Raw genomic sequence first — 15642 nt, 5'->3', positions numbered from 1 at the left:
AGTGAGTGCAAAATGGGGCTCCTACGGGAGTGCAGGGCGCAGAGAGATGCTGTGCACTGGTCCTGACACCTCCTCTGATCGCTCCTCCCACGCTCTCCTACAAACTCACCTCCTCAGGAAAAGCAGCAGAACCTGGGGGGCCCCAGAGGGCTGTCTGCTCCCTCCTTCCTTCAGTGTTCTGTTTCTGCGGGCTGTCTCTATCTCCCAAACAGGTTATAGGCCTCACCACCAGGGGGCCCTCGCACTGACCCTCTTACCTAGCCTCTTGCATTGAGCTTACATCTGGCCATCTTTCAAGATGGAGGATACTTCTTCAGGGAAGCCCTGTGGACTAAGCCCCTGATTGGCCATCCAGATACCACTTGGCTTATTTATTTGGTGCCCCACTGTAGGCTGGCTTCCTAGATTGGCCATCTGCTTCACGTTCCTTCTCCTAGTCCAGACTTTCAGATTCACAATACCAGAATTAATGACCTTAGTAGGGTACCTCATCCGCTGTGCCCCAGAGCCTGGCTCAGGTTGGTATGCAAATTTATCGGTTGAATGAATATCGTTGCTGTTACTGTTAGCCTAAATCCTTCCTCTGACATTTCAGGGTGTGTGTGGAGGTACACCCCTTAGATCTGTCTTCAGAAGGCTTGTCCAAAGGCCTGGGGTGATGGAGCCCATCTGTGATCCCAGCCCTTGGGAGATGGGAGCAGAAGGATCCGAAGTTCAAGGCCATCCTCTGCTATTAGAGGAAGTTTGAGATTGACCAGGCTAGAGCTTCCTGTAACCCTGTCTGGGACTGACATGGTAGTGCATGCCTTTAATCTTTGCACTTGGGAAGCTGAGGCAGGAGGATTCTATGTGTTCAAGGCCAGCCTGGTCTACATGACAAGCTACTGACCAACCCAGGTTACACGGTAAAACAAAGCAAAGCAAGCAAGAAAGAAAATGAAGAAAAACAAAACAAAAACCAGGTTGCCAGGAGTGGATCAGTCTTGGCTAAGGCAAACGGCAGTAGAGGCAGGGCTCTCTGCAGGGCGCTGTGTTCTCGGGGCTCCCACCGATCTCCCCAATATTGTCTGTCGATGCCATGGACCGACTAGTACTCTGCTGCCTCTCAGCTTCAAGTTCACATCACACCCACATTCAGAAGACTGAGCTAGGAGGTTCAGGAGTTGGGAGACCAGCTTAGATAAATAGAAAGACCCTGCCAAAATAGATTGGGAGGGACAGTGTAGGAGAGTGGGGGGGGGAGAGAGAGAAAGAGAGACCCACACTTGTAACCCCAATATTAGACAGCCAGAGCAGAAAGATTAGCATGACTTTGAGGACAGTCAGAGCCACATAGGGAACCCGTATCTCAAACGAACTAATGAACAAATGAACGAACGAAAGAACAAACATTTGAGAGAGAGAGAGACCGAGACAGACAGACAGACAGACAGACAGACAGTACAGTACAGTACAGTACAGATGGGCCTCCTGTAGTTCAACGTCGGGCCTGCACCCAGGAGATGATGATGTCGAGCTTTGCCGGTAGAGGGCGCCAGAGAGAGCAGGGAGGGCAGAAAGTTCCTTGCCTGTGTGAGTCCATCTCGTGATCACCACCCCAGCCACAGCGCTGAGTAGTTGTCGGCGCCCCCGAGACCCCCCGCAGCTCCCCAGGGGTAGAGGCCCCCCACGTTGAACCTCACATCAACAGATGCCCTCGTTCCACCCGCCTCCAGCCCCAGTCCCTGCAGCTGCGGTTGTCCTGCTGCCCAGTAACTATGAACAGCTGTGGCCGAGCACATCTCCTCCACATCCATTCTATGAAACCATACCCCAGCATAGAGTGGTGCGCTGCTTCCTCTAGGGAACTTTTAAAGTCCCCTTTGTGTCTTTGTTACCTTCTGGGGTAAGCTTGATCTTTTTCTGTATTAATCAGACCCGGGTTGTTTTTTGTTTCTTTGTTTTGTTTTGTTTTGTTTTGTTTCTTTTTTGGGAAATACTGGAAGTTGAACCCAGGGTCTTGTACATGCTCCGCAAGCATTCCGTTTTGGAGCCGTATCCCCTGCCCAATCAGCCCGTTTTACCCACTGTGTAGTGACCCTGAGTTGGATACAGAAGGTTTCAGAATGCCCCACCTCCTCCAGTGCTCTGGGTCGCTAGCCACCCCAGGTGTCACACTGAGGGACTGTCATTGCCTCCCGCTCCGTCCCACACAATCATTGTCCTCACGTCTCTTCACATGACTAATTCCTTCTTGGCATCTGTTCCTCGGAGGCCCCAAACACCGATGCTCCCCCATCATGCTTGGAACACAATCTAGTGGGGCTCTGTGGACCCTGCTCCTCTGCTCAAGCCCGGCTATTTTACAGCACCTCCCTTCTCCCTCTGATCCGGAACCTTCTCCAGTTATGGTGGCCTCCTTTAAGTTCAGACTGGCAAATCAGATCCCACCTCAGGGCTTCTGAGAGTGTGTGTGTGTGTGTGTGTGTGTATTGAGACAGTGTTTTTTTTTTTTGTGTAGCCCTGGCTGTCCTGGAACTCACTCTGTAGAGTAAGCTGGCCTCAAACTCAGAAATCTGCCTGTGTCTGCCTCCTGAGTGCTGGGATCACAGGCAAGCTTCTTTTTTCTTTTCTTTATCCTTTTCCTTTCTTTTCTTTCTTCTCTCTCTCTCTCTCTCTCTCTCTCTCTCTCTCTCTCTCTCTCTCTCTCTCTCTCTCTCTCTCTCGTCTTTATGTAATGCCAGAGATGAAGCTCCAGGTCTCACACACAAGTGAGAGTTTCCACAAGCTCCACAGCCTCCATTCAGTGCTTGTTCTGCGCTCTTCAGAAGAACCACTTCCCTTAAGAGACTCTTCATCTGCTTCCCAGACTCCTCTTGGCCTACTCTGTGGCACTCGTCCCCACCACATGGTATTTCTCTCCATTATTTATTATTCACTGTATTGGCCTCCACAGAAGAAAGGCCTCCTCTGTGAAGCCAAGGACTTCGCCATATATACTGCAGCATCCCCAGAGCCTGCAGTCTTCCTACTAGGTATGCATGGGAGCTCAGTAAAGACTTGTTAGTTGACTGTGAATAAGAGTGCTTACTGCCTCCCTTGAATGCTTTCTTTTCTCCATCCTGTCTTACCCCTGCATCCTGCCTTTCCCCCCATCCTGTCTAATGCCCAAGCCTAACCCACTTCTCCAGGAAACCCTTCATGGCTTGTTCCCGCCCCCTGCCCACCATCTCAATGATTACATTTAGATAATTTAGTCCAAAGGGGACTTTGCAGGCAGAACAAAGCAGGCTGCTTTTATTGGAGCAGAAGGGAGTAGAGATCGGACAGGAGGAGGAGGGAAGGGAGAGGAAGGGAGGGGAGGGGAGGGGAGGGGAGGAGGGTCTCCTGGGCTGCAGAGGCGGGTTGGCAAGGGCAGGCGGCAGACTGTGGTGTTGGTCACTTCTTCCACTCTTTCTTCTCATAATCCCAGTGGGCAGCCAGGCCCTGTATGGGGTTGCTCTTCATGTCCAGGAGGCGCTGGAGCTGCTGGGCTTTCCGTTCTTCTGTCAGGGTGACAACCTTCTTCGGGAACACTGCAGGGAGGCAACGGTGCGTCCGTGGCAGCCCAGGCCTACTCTGACTCTGGGCCTAGTCTACGCTACAGCCGCTCTGAGCCTGGTCTGCGGCCACGGTCAGGGTCCCCTGCGAGAGTGTTCTTGCTGTCTCCAGGCTCCCACCCCACCCCACCCCACCCCCACCTCTTTCTCTCTTTTAGAAACATGGTTTTACTATATGGCTCTGGTTGTCCTGAAACTCCCTATGTAGACTAGGGTGGCTTTGAACTCACAGAGATCCACTTGCATGTGTGGCCCAGGGCTGGGATTACTGTGTGTACCAACAGGCTCTCCAGACTCTCTCGAAAAGAGCGGTCCAGGCACCAGGCCTTGCTCCCAGCCTTATCTTAGACCTATTGCAGCTCCTTCCCCACAGGGAGTCTGTTTCCTCACTTCTCCCTGTTACTGGCTCACTCCCAGCCCCACCGCTTCTGCACTGTGTGGCCTTGAACAAGTTACTACACCTCTCCGAGCCTCACTTTCCCCAGCGGCGGTTCTGTCTGGAGGGCTATGGGGATGGGGTATGAGAGCTTGTGAGGGACTGGGCATCTCTCTGGCTGCACAGAGAGGAAGCCCTGCCTGTAGCCTCCCACTAGACAGGAAGGGCAAGGGAGCTCCTTCTGTATCCTACAGCTTCAGGAGATCATGGTGAGTAGAAGGTAGGTAGACACAGTTCACTTTACAAACTGAGGGAGGAGCCAGGCAGAGGGAGGAGCCAGGCAGGGGAGGGGCCAGGCAGGGGGAGGAGCCAGGTAGGGGGAGGAGCCAGGCAGAGGTCCAGGTCGGTCATCCCAGCACTTGGAAAGCTGAGGCAGGATAGAGAGCTTAAGGCCAGCCTGGGCCACCTAGTAATGATAAATACCAAGGGGGAACAGCATTCAACCCAAAGACTAGACTCTCAGAGAGGGGCTTGAGAGACCCTTATCTATGGCCTAGCAAAGGCCCGGGGGCTCCCACTCTATGTCCATTGCTCCCCAGGGTGACTCTCCTAGCCTAGGCTCTATCCCGGATACTTAATTTTCTCCTCCATTCATTTATTTGTGGGGCATGCGCAGTGGAGAGCCGGTGTGAGCTAGGATGCGTGTGTGGAGGTGAGAGAAGGTAGTTCTCTCCTTCCAGTGTGTGGTTCTGGAAACTGAACTCAAGTTGTAGGCATGGTGGCATGCACCTTCCTCTACCCGCTGAGTTGCCTCACCAGTCCCACCACAGAGTTCCTCACTGTCCCTGCGGCTCACTGCCCGCTAGGCTGGCTGCAGGGGTCCTACTGCCTCTACCTTCCCAGTGCTGGAATTACAGATGTGCTCCACCACAGCCTAGCTTCAAAAAGAATGAGAACGGTAATAACAATTATATATAACTATTATATCTGTATATAACTTATATTTTAATTTATATTATACATTATTATTATTATTGTTATTGTTGTTGTTGTTATAGTATTGGTGTTCTGCCTGAGTGTGTGTCTGTTCACTATGTGTGTGTCTGATGCCTGAGGAGACCAGAAAAGGATGCTATAACCCCTGGGACTGGACTTATAAACTGTTGTGAACTCTCATGTTGGTGCTAGGAACGAACCCAGGTCCTCTAGAAGAGTAGCCAGCAGTGTTCTTAACTGCTGAGCCTTCTCTCTAGCCTGACATCTCAGCTGGGGTGGGATACGAACTCAGGATCTCAGGATTACATGGCAAGTTGTTTACTGACTGGGCCATCTTCCAACCTCACCACTGATACTCTCTATCCAGCGGTGGATGCAAAGGGCCCCAGCGACATAGCAAACCCTGAGCTAGACCATTTTGCAAAGACTTCCCCATCTCACATCTGTGCCAGACAGGAACTCCCATCAAGTTTTTACAAAAGTCACAGCAGGCCACTCCCGGCACTTGGGAGGCAGAGAGAGAGGCAGGCAGGCCTCTGTCAATTCAAGGTCAGCCTGGTCTACAGAGAGTTCCAAGACAGCCAGGAGTACATAATGAGGTCCTGATTAAAACAAGCAAACACCCAAAGGACTGGCAAAAGGGCTTAATGGGTGAATGTGCGTGACACCAGGCCTGACTCTGACACCCAGAAGCTGTCCTCTGACCTCCATACGAAATACAATTTTCAAAGAAAGAAAGAAATGACCCTCCTCCAAAAGCAAAGAAACAAAGCCAACCCGTTGATGACTCTTGGTGTTCTCAGCACTTGAAATTTTACAGCAGAATGGCGATTGCTGAGGCTCTGTGACCAACCTACGGCTACTCACTGGGCTTCACACCAGCCTGGGTGTGGCACTTTGAACAAGAATGGCTCATGTGTTGGAATATTTAGTTATTAGGGAGTGCCACTATTTGAAAAGCATTAAGAGGTGTGGCCTTGTGGGAGAAGGTGTCCCACTAGGGGTGGGCTTTGAGATTTCAGAAGCCCAGACTAAGCCCTATGCTGCCCTTCCTTCCTGCTGTGTGCTGATCTGGACGTAGAACCCCCCAGCTACTTCTGCACACCGTGTCTGCCTGCTTGCCTCCATGACAATGGGCTAAACCTCTCACACTGTAGACAAGCCTCAGTTAAATGCTCGCTATTCGAGTTGTCGTGGTCATGCTGTCTCTTCACAGCAACAGAACACTAAGACATTGGGCCTTATTTATTTGTTTGTTTGTTTGTGGTTTTTTGTTTTGTTTTGTTGTTTTTTCAAGATTTTTCAAGACAGGGTTGCTCTGTGTAGCCCTGGCTGTCCTGGAACTCTGTAGACCAGGCTGGCCTCAAACTCAAAAATTCGCCTGCCTCTGCCTCCCAAGTGCTGGGATGAAAGGCCTGTGCCACCACTGCCTGGCTGGTTGGTTGGTTTTTTGAGACAGTGTTTCTCTGTGTAGCCCTGGCTGTCCTGGAACTCACTCTATAGACCAGGCTTGCCTCTAATTCAGAGATCTGCCTCCTGAGTGCTGGGATTAAAGGTGTGCACCACCACCACCACCACCACCACCACCACCACCACCACCACCACCACCACCACCTAGCAAGACCTTGCATTGGGGCAGTGAATCTGGTAAGAAAAGGGACATTTTCCATATTTCCCAGCTTTCCTTGTAGCTAAGCAAGGACATGTGATCATCTGTAGCCAATAGGACATGAACAAAAGAGGCTGGCCATGGAAACCCCATCTTCCACACCAAAGGCAGGCAAGCTTTCCCTTCCTGTCAAGTGTGCTGGAGCAGAGGGTCCGCGGAGCTGCCCTCCTGCCTGGATTGTCTCACTGGCCTTTTTCTGTGAGAGGGAAATGAACCTGGTGCTCCTGCGTGCCTAACCCCAGCTCTTAGAAAGGAGACTCCCAAGTCTGAGGTCAGCCTTGCCTGCAGAGTAAACCTGCTTTCAGAGAAAACAGAGGAGCTGGCCATAGTGGTGATCACCTTTAATCCCATTCACTTGGAGACAAATGGATCTCTGCGCGTTTGAGGCCAGCCTGGTTTGGTCTACCTAGTAAGTTCCAGTCTAGCCAAAGCTAAATAGTGAGACTCAAAAAAAAAAAAAAAAAAAAAAAAGAAAGAAAGAAAAGAAAAAGAAAAGAAAAAAGACAATAGACTCATGTCTTCCAATTGTCCAATTGTTGAAAATATGTTAAGAAATATGTCATTAATACCCAGCAATCAAAAACATCACCATTCACGTTCATGCACCCACTTGGACCTATAGGCTATAGCCCTCTCATTAAATCCTCAGGAGAGCACAGAGAGCTGGGTTTTACTAGTCCCATTTTACAGATGAGGAAACTAATGCCCAGAAGAGCTAACTTCCCTACATCCCCCACTCGGTGGCCATGTTCTGTTCTTCACTCTCCCTCTGTGGAGACTTTCAGACCCCTTCAGTTGAGTCCTAAATATAGTCCCCATGAGAGCTCAGCCAATGGCTATGGACACAAAGGGCATAGATGGCCGATAACCATATGACCCATCCACTCACCGTAGACCCGCTGCCACCAAATCACCAGAGCCGTGAATCCAATGAAGAAGAAGACGCAGCCCATCACCGTCTTCCATTCGTTGGAGCGATGGTTCATCTCTGCGAAGGTCTCATGGAACTGGAGCCGGTACACTGGAGGCAGGCAGTGTGTGGAAGGGGACTCATGGGTAACCATACCAAGGACCCTGGAGCCAGCCGTTGGCCCCTGAGACCCTTGACTGTCCCTTCCTGAACCATAAGCTATTCAGTCAGCCTTTGTGTGTGCAAGTGCATGCACACGGGCACATATATGCAGGAATGTGAAGACTGGAGGTCGTCCCTCTTCGTCTTCCTTAATCCCTTTCTGCTGTGGATTTTGAGACAGTCTCTTACTAAACCCGGAACTCACTGATTGGTCTAGATTAGCTGGCCAGAGAGAGTCTCCTGCCTTGGCCTCCCCACAGCTGGGAGATTGCAGGCCAGGACTTGCCTTCCCTGTTGTCTGTCTGTCTGTCTGTCTCCTGGACTCCATGTGCTCAGGCATGCACGGCAGCACTTTATTGATTGAGCCGGTCTCCCCAGTCCCCCAGCCCCTTCTTGTTTGCTTGTATGTTTTGCTTGTTTCGAGCTAGAGTCTCACCCCTGCCTCTGCTGCTTGAATGTCGCACCTTGTAGGCAGCTCATCCATGGGATCCTTATTAAACACATTCTGTACCCAAAGCATGGCGACCCCCTGCACAGCAGTGACCACGTTGAACGAAGATTCTTACCCTCGTGGGACGTAAGAGGGGAGACAGCAAATATTTCAGCAAATATGTTGGGGCGGGGTGGGAAAGGCACCTCCATTAGGGAGACTGAGAAAGCCTCTAAGAGATCCTGGAACCCACGGTTAGGGACAGAGGAAGTCAACTTGAAATTAAAGTCAGCAGCGGGCAGTGGCACATGCCTTCGGTTCCAATACTAGTCAAGTGGAGGCAGGTGGATCTTAGTGAGTTCAAGGTCAGCTGGGTCTACATATTGGATTCCAGACCATCCAAGATATATTATGAAACCCTTTGTACCAAAAAAAAAAAAAAAAAACCTAAATGCCTCAGGACTTCTACAGACAGGGAAGGGCCAAGGGTGGGCAATGTTGCTGAGGAGCAGTGAGCCTCAGCAGGAGGCAGAGCCCACAGGACCTGGCCAGGCACAGGGAAGACAGATTTGGATCCACTCTTTTTGTTGTTGGTGGGTTTTTTTGTTTGTTTGTTTGTTTGTTTTGAGACAGGGTTTCTCTGTGTAGCTCTAGCTGTCCTGGAACTCACTCTGTAAACCAGGCTGGCCTCGAACTCAGAATTCTACCTCTGCCTCCCAATGCTGGGAGTAAAGGCGTGTGCCACCACTGCCCGGCTAGGGTCCATTCTTTTTGTTTTGTTTTGTTTTTGTTTTTTTTGAGACAGGGTTTCTCTGTGTAGCCCTGGCTGTCCTGAAACTCACTTTGTAAACCAGGCTGGCCTCAAACTCAGAGATCCACCTGCCTCTGCCTCCCAAGTGCTGGGGCCAAAGTCGTGCGCCACCACTGCCTGGCTGGATTTGAGTTTATTCTAACTAAAGAGGGAAGGTGGATTTCTAACACAGGAGTACAAAAACAAGCTTTTATGTGACAAATTTTTATCAAGACTTTCCTGCCTTTCCTCCCCCTGCTGAGGAGTTTATCTGCTTTGTAGAGCTCACCCTCCCAGACCTTTGGAAGAACAAGGGCTCTGCTCACCAATGTTCCTGGCAGCCAGAGGCTCCGGCACAAGAGGCTCTGTTTTGTATCATTATGAATTTAAAACTATAAAACATTGGTTTATTTTGGGAAATAATCTCACTATACAGCCCAGGCTGTCCTTGAATCCACAATCCTCCTGCCTCAGCCATTCCTAGGGCTGGGATTACAAGTGTTTATCATAAGCCGGGCGGTGGTGGCGCATGCCTGTAATCCTAGCACTTGGGAGGCAGAGGCAGGCGGATTGCTGAGTTTGAGGCCAGCCTGGTCTACAGAGGGAGTTCCAGGACATCCAGGGCTACTGTCTCGAAAAACCAAAACCAAACCAAACCAACCAAACAAACAAACAAAAAAAAAACCAAGTGTATATCGCCATGCCAATTTAAAAACTTTATTTTTGCTTACGTTGTATACCTTCTGGTAATTATCAAAATATAGTCCCAGTCAGATCCCTACCTAGGCTCTGGAATGGCTATCGGGAGATGTGTGGACCAGGCTCAGACCAAGAGTCACAGAGTGAAAACAGAGGGACAAGGAGTGTCTGTGTGCCAAGGACCTGGTCTCAGGAGGACTTCGAGAAGGACACTGACCCACCCTTCCTTCCTTCCTTCCTTCCTTCCTTCCTTCCTTCCTTCCTTCCTTCCTTCCTTCTCTCCTTCCTTCCTTCTCTCTTTCCTTCCTTCCTTCTCTCTTTCCTTCCTTCCTTCTCTCTTTCCTTCCTTCCTTCCTTCCTTCCTTCCTTCCTTCCTTCCTTCCTTCCTTCCTTCCTTCCTTCCTTCCTTCTCTCCTTCCTTCCCTGCTTCTCCTCATTCCTGGCCACCCCTCTTTCCCTTCTTCCCTACAGTTCTTTAAGGGTGTCGGCCTAAGTGAACAAAGTCTCTCTGTACTTTAAATAGCTCTGAAACGGCTGTGTGAAGGAAAAAGGAGAGCTGGCACAGCTTCCGGGCAGAACTGGCTTGGGCTGGGCAGTTTGGCTGCCACAGAGACTCTCTACCCAGAGCAGCAGAAAGAAGGGAGGAGGTGGGGTGAAGGTGAGAACAGTGGGGATGGGGGGGAGCATGAGGGGTGGGGTGGGTCAGGGGAAGAGGTCCAGGCTCCGTTGCTGTTTGCTGAGGACGCTGGTGCCATCCCGCAGCTCACCAACCTTCCCAGAGTGTGTGGTATGGCTGTGGTAAAGTCCCAGAGCCTTCTGTGTGGGAACAAGTCCTGACCAATGTCGAGCTGTGAGGCCAAGCCAGCGAGTGATTTTATTTTCCTGAGCCTCAGTTTTCTCTGGTTATTCCACCAGCTGCTGGCCACTTAATGGTGGGCACGTGGGCATCCTTAGTGTGGTGACATTTGGGGAAAGAAGGCAAGAGGGGGAAGCTGGAGAGATGGCTCAGTGGTTAAGAGCACTGACTGCTCTTCCAGAGGTCCTGAGTTCAATCCCCAGCAACCACATCGTGGTTCACAACCATCCGTAATGGGGTCTGATGCCCTCTTCTGGGGTCTGAAGACAGTGTACTTGTATACATAAAATAAAAACAAATAAATAACTAGAAGAAAAGAAGGCCCTCCCTTTCTGTTATAGAGGGGAGAGGGATGGAAACAAGAGAAGGAAGGGAATGAGGGAGGGGGAGAGGGAGAGGAGGGGGGAGCAGACAGGGAGGAGGGTGGAGAGGAAGGAAGAGGGAGGTTGGGGAGAGGGAGAGCAAAAAGGAGAAGAGGAGGGAGATGGGACAGCAGTGGGGGACGTGGGAGGAAGGAAGAGGGGCCAGGCAGAGCACTGGGCATGTAAGTTTACATGGCAAGGGTGCAGCCTGGCTTGTCCCCAACTGTACTGCCAGGGTCTGCATTTGTAGCAGATGCCCAGTAAGACACCCAGTGAGTGAGTGAGCGAACCAGCTTCTGTCCATTGGTACTTCCTGAAATGAAAGATGTCTGCCACCCCATCTGTGGAATGAGGCAAATAGGCTCCAGATAGCCAAGGCTAGCCCAGGGCCACATAGCCTTCCCACCTCCCTTCTCCCTGCCTACCTCAGCTGCCTTTCTGTGCCCCACTTAGTGCCATAAGGACCCTCCACACCTGTCACCTGCTGTGACACCTTTCTCCATGTCACTTGGACTCCACAGTAAGACCTCCTGGAGACTCCATCTGCCTTTTGGTTCTGCATTCCCAGGGATACATCCAACCTTAGCCACACATTCTGTCTCACACCATGAGGTCAGTCCAGGCGACTCTCCTCATGTCCCCCATGTCACTAGCTTCAGACGTGGAGGTTCAGGGAATAAAGGTGAGTCAAACTTCACCTCTCCCCCCTCCCCCCTTCTCCAGCCCGCCCGCCTAACCCAGTTCTTACAGGCCACCTTCTCTGCTTGGCTCAGCTGGGTCCAGCTGCCCTTCTCTTTCTCCTTCAGGGCCCGCTGCTCCTCGCTGAGCTCTGTGCAGAAGGGCTCATCCGGCATGGGATAGGAGCGCTGGGCATAGCAGTCAATATAGGGGGTCATCCTCCGCCGCCGGCTGCTGGCTGCAGGTACGAGGGAGAAAGCTGTGTCCACGCTGCCCCAGAGCCAGCCTTCTTTAATCGTGGTTTTAATTATAGGCATGCCTTGTTCACCGAGTGCCAGCTTGTGGCTTTTAGGTGAGTTGTGGGCTCATTGGCCAATGTCACTGAGCCAGATGATGTGGTCATCTTCCATTTCACAGACACACACATTGCTCGGTCAAGCAAGGACCACGGCCAGGGCTAGAGGTCACCTCCTGTTTGCTGCAAACCCTGGGTTCTTTGGGAAGAAGATCTAAGCCTGAGAGGAGGTGCAGTAAGGCAGAGGCTAGGGGTAAGGAAGGGCTTAAAGCCGGAACTGAGATCCACTCGATACTGCCTTGCAAACGGTGAAGCACCCTGTGCGTGGATTTACATGTGCCTAATGGGGCTTCATTAGAGACAGCTGGGTTCGCACTGCCGCTCACCGTGCAAGGCCCTGTGCTCAGTTGTATCTGATCAGCCTCCTTTATAAGGAATTGGTGATAGAATGTTCCACACCTCGGGGGAGCCTCCCAGATAATACAGATCCTCTGCAGGAAGCGGGGCCAAGAATCTAGCTTGGTTAGTGGAGAGTTTGCCCAGTACACAGGAAGCCTGGGGGTGTGGGAAGGTCTGGCTTTGATCCCCAGCACCCACCGCTGAGCATGGAGGAACATGACTGTCATCTCATCATTCTGAAGGACTTGGGAGGCAGAGGCAGGAGGATTAGAAGTTCAAGATTGTCCTCAGGTACAGAGCAATTCCCAGGTCAGCCTGGTAGGTGACAGCCTTCCTCCAAAAAACAAATAAATAAAAAGAACAAAAGAAATAGAACAAAAGGAAAGGAAGAGACCTACAAGTGACTCGGAGGGTAAAGGCAGCTACAGTAAACAGGTGACCTGAGTTCACTCCCTAGAGTCTATGCAAATGTGGAAGAAGCAATTCTACAAAGTTGCCCTCTGACCTCTACAAGCATGATGTGGCATGCATACAATAATGCATTTAAATCATCCCACACATGGTACACAGAAGCAATAATAATTGTTTTAGAGCACCAAAGGCCAGGCACATTGCAGTATTCGGCGATCATCAGTCCAGACAGGACAGTTTTCTTTCTTCCCAGCCTCTTCTAGAGCCTTTCCTTGGTAACTAGGCCTCAGCTTCTTGCAGACTGCTGGGTTGGCCTGAGCAAGGTTAGGAGTGGAGGCCTTGCTAGGGCCTCCCCTGATTGTTGATACTAGAGGCAGGAGAACAATATCAGAGCAATCTTAGTTCTAGTTCTGAGTTCAATCTCTCTTTCTCTCTCTCTCTCTCTCTCCCTCCCTCCCTCCCTCCCTCCCTCCCTCCTCCTATTTTGTTTTTTTTTTTTTTGAGACAGTCTCCCTCTGTAGCCCAGGCTGGTCTCTAACTCACAGTGATCCTTTTGGCTTCAGTCTTCCATGTACTAGGGTTGTAATGGATCAACAAATGGTATCTTTGACATTATTCTCCTGAGCATCAGGACATTCCTCCCACTATCTGGCTGAAATCTCTCCTGCTTTTGACCTCTTTCTTCTGACCAGTCCTGACACCAAGGTCTGGAAAGGAGAATTCAGGGTCCTATTCTATAGCCGCCTCCTCCTGGGATACGAAGGCCTCAGAGGTAAGGTGTGCAATGAGACCTGCAATGAGGGATCTGCCCCCTCCTTCCTCAGTGGCTCCATTTGCCAGAGAAACTTGGTGCAGAACCCAGGGACAGGATCAAAGGAAGTGATATGAGCTAGTTAACAGGCCTCCCTGTCAGAGCTGTGCTGGGCATCGGGATCTGAGACTTACCAGCATCTCCTGAGCTGTGTGTCCCTCGAGTCCTGAGCCCTCCAGTCCTTATTACCAAGCTCCGGGCAGCTCTGGAAAACATCTGCGGGACAGGAGACATGTCTGGTTCAGGACCACATCGATCTCTGGTTGCTCCTCTCTGTCAGATTCTGATTTGCTGGTCAGGTGACCATCCAGCTTTATCTTCACCATGGGAGTAGATGAGGGGGCTCTAGACCAGTGGTTCTCAACCTTCCTAATGCTGATGACTCCTTAATACAGTTCATGTTGTGGTGACCCCAACTGTAAAATTATTTTTGTTGCTACTTCATAACTATAAGTTTTGCTACTGTTGTGAATCCTAGTGTAAATACCTGATATGCCAATGGTCCTAGGAGACCCCTGTAAAAGAGTCGCCCAGCGCCCTCCCCCGCACTGCACTCCCCCCTCCCCCGCCGCCACCCCAGGTTGGGAACCGCTGCCCTAGATCTTAGGGCCCCTCTTGGGGTCTCCATTCATCACTTGGGAAGTGGGAAGAGGTCAAGCCACTGGGTACGATCTGAACAGTTTAGGACAGGGAGCTCCGCGCTCCGATCAGCCAAGCTGGGAAGAGCTACTAATTGTCCGCCCCAGAGGAAAGTCCTGAGCCTCCTCCCCACAAGGCCGTTAGCCCAGACCTCTAAGCAGATGCTCTACGTCTGGCCCCAAGGTCTCCTTAATTGACTGCCTACGTGCGCTCTGCCTGCTCCGCTGCAGGAGGAGGGGGTTGCGCGCCCTACCATCACTCCAGACTCTCGGGACGCGGGACAGCAGAGTCTGGCATCCCAGGGGCTTTAGAGGCCAAGGACCAAACTGGGTCAGCGGGCAGGAGAGGCAGTACTTCTAGGAAAAGGGCCAACCCACCCTCTGAAAAGAGACCCCACTTCTAGGTCCTGGGATGATGCCCGGGACTAGGATCCGGCATTAAGACGGGTCAGTGGTGGAGCCTCAGCGAAAGAGGGCTGTGTGGTGTCTGCCCCAAACGCCCCACCCCCGCGACCCTTCCCTCAAGTGGGACTCACAATCGCAAGCTGGAGGCGGCGGCGGAGCTACCCAGAGCTGTCCTGCTGAGTGACTAGCAGGGAATCGCAGACCCGGTCGAGGGGACCAGAGCACGCCCCGCCTCCGCCCGCCACCCCCACGTGGGAACATCCCGCCTCGGTCGCTGGTGCTGGGCCACGTCCCCAGGGGCGCAGGAGAAAAGAAAGGACTGTGGCTTCCCGCCGGTCCTCACCGGGACCTCAGCAGACCCCCAGCTGACAGAAGAACAGGAGAACAAAACCGCCTTTCTCCTGCCGTCCCACCGCGAATGCTCTCTGGTTTTGTTGAGTCAGGATTTTCCGTAATCCAGGCTGGCCTGGAACTCACTATATCGAGGAGACTGGCCCTGAGCTACCTCTTGTCTCCACTTCCAGGGCGCTGAGATGACAGGTGTGACTCCAGTGTCTCACCAGCCTTCCGCCTCCGCCCCAGGCGGCCTTCAAGTACCGTTGTGGGCTCTCCTGGGCCCTCCACCCTAAGAGAGGCCCGGTTAGGAGTCCGAGGGAAGCCCCCTTCAGCCACAGGCCACCAGTGGTCCCAGGATTCCTGAGGTAGAAGCAGGAAGATCACTAAGTTGGCTTTGCTACAAGTCATTGTCTCTAAGGAAAGAGAGAGAAAGCCTCCTTCCCCTCTGATTCCTCATCTGAGCTGTGTGACTCTCAACAAGTGGCCTAAGTCTCTGAGTTCATTTTCACTCCCATGTGACACACCAAAGGTTGGTTCCTACCTAGTGTATCTCGCTTCACAGACTGTGATACTTCATTACTAGAAAATCCTCAGGTACATTTAATAATATTGACCTAGCACTCTGGAGGCTGAGACAGACCTCTACGAGTTCAAGGCCAGCCTGGTCTACATACTGAGATCTAGGACAGCCAGGGCTATATAGAAGAATCTTGCCTCAAAAAATAAATAAATAAAATAAATTTATTATTATTATTATTATTATTTTGTTTTTTTTTTCCGAGACAGGGTTTCTCTGTGTAGCCCTGGCTGTCCTGGAACTCACTCTGTAGACCAGGCTGGC

General features: G+C 51.5%; 1 protein-coding gene across 1 annotated transcript; it reads right to left on the bottom strand.

Moving 5' to 3' along the window:
- Window positions 1-3293: 3293 nt before the first annotated feature.
- Window positions 3294-14646, bottom strand: LOC127684647 (cytochrome c oxidase subunit 4 isoform 2, mitochondrial). The gene is made up of 5 exons (XM_052181533.1): window positions 14597-14646; window positions 13557-13638; window positions 11577-11744; window positions 7509-7640; window positions 3294-3554 (listed from the first exon to the last, which is right to left on the bottom strand). Exons 2-5 carry the CDS (start codon window positions 13636-13638, stop codon window positions 3418-3420), a joined length of 519 nt encoding a protein of 172 aa, XP_052037493.1. The 5' UTR covers window positions 14597-14646; the 3' UTR covers window positions 3294-3417.
- Window positions 14647-15642: the final 996 nt, after the last annotated feature.

The sequence above is a fragment of the Apodemus sylvaticus genome, chromosome 5 (genome assembly GCF_947179515.1).
Source record: "Apodemus sylvaticus chromosome 5, mApoSyl1.1, whole genome shotgun sequence".
Taxonomy (NCBI): Eukaryota; Metazoa; Chordata; class Mammalia; order Rodentia; family Muridae; genus Apodemus; species Apodemus sylvaticus.
This window is presented reverse-complemented; position numbering and strand designations above follow the sequence as displayed.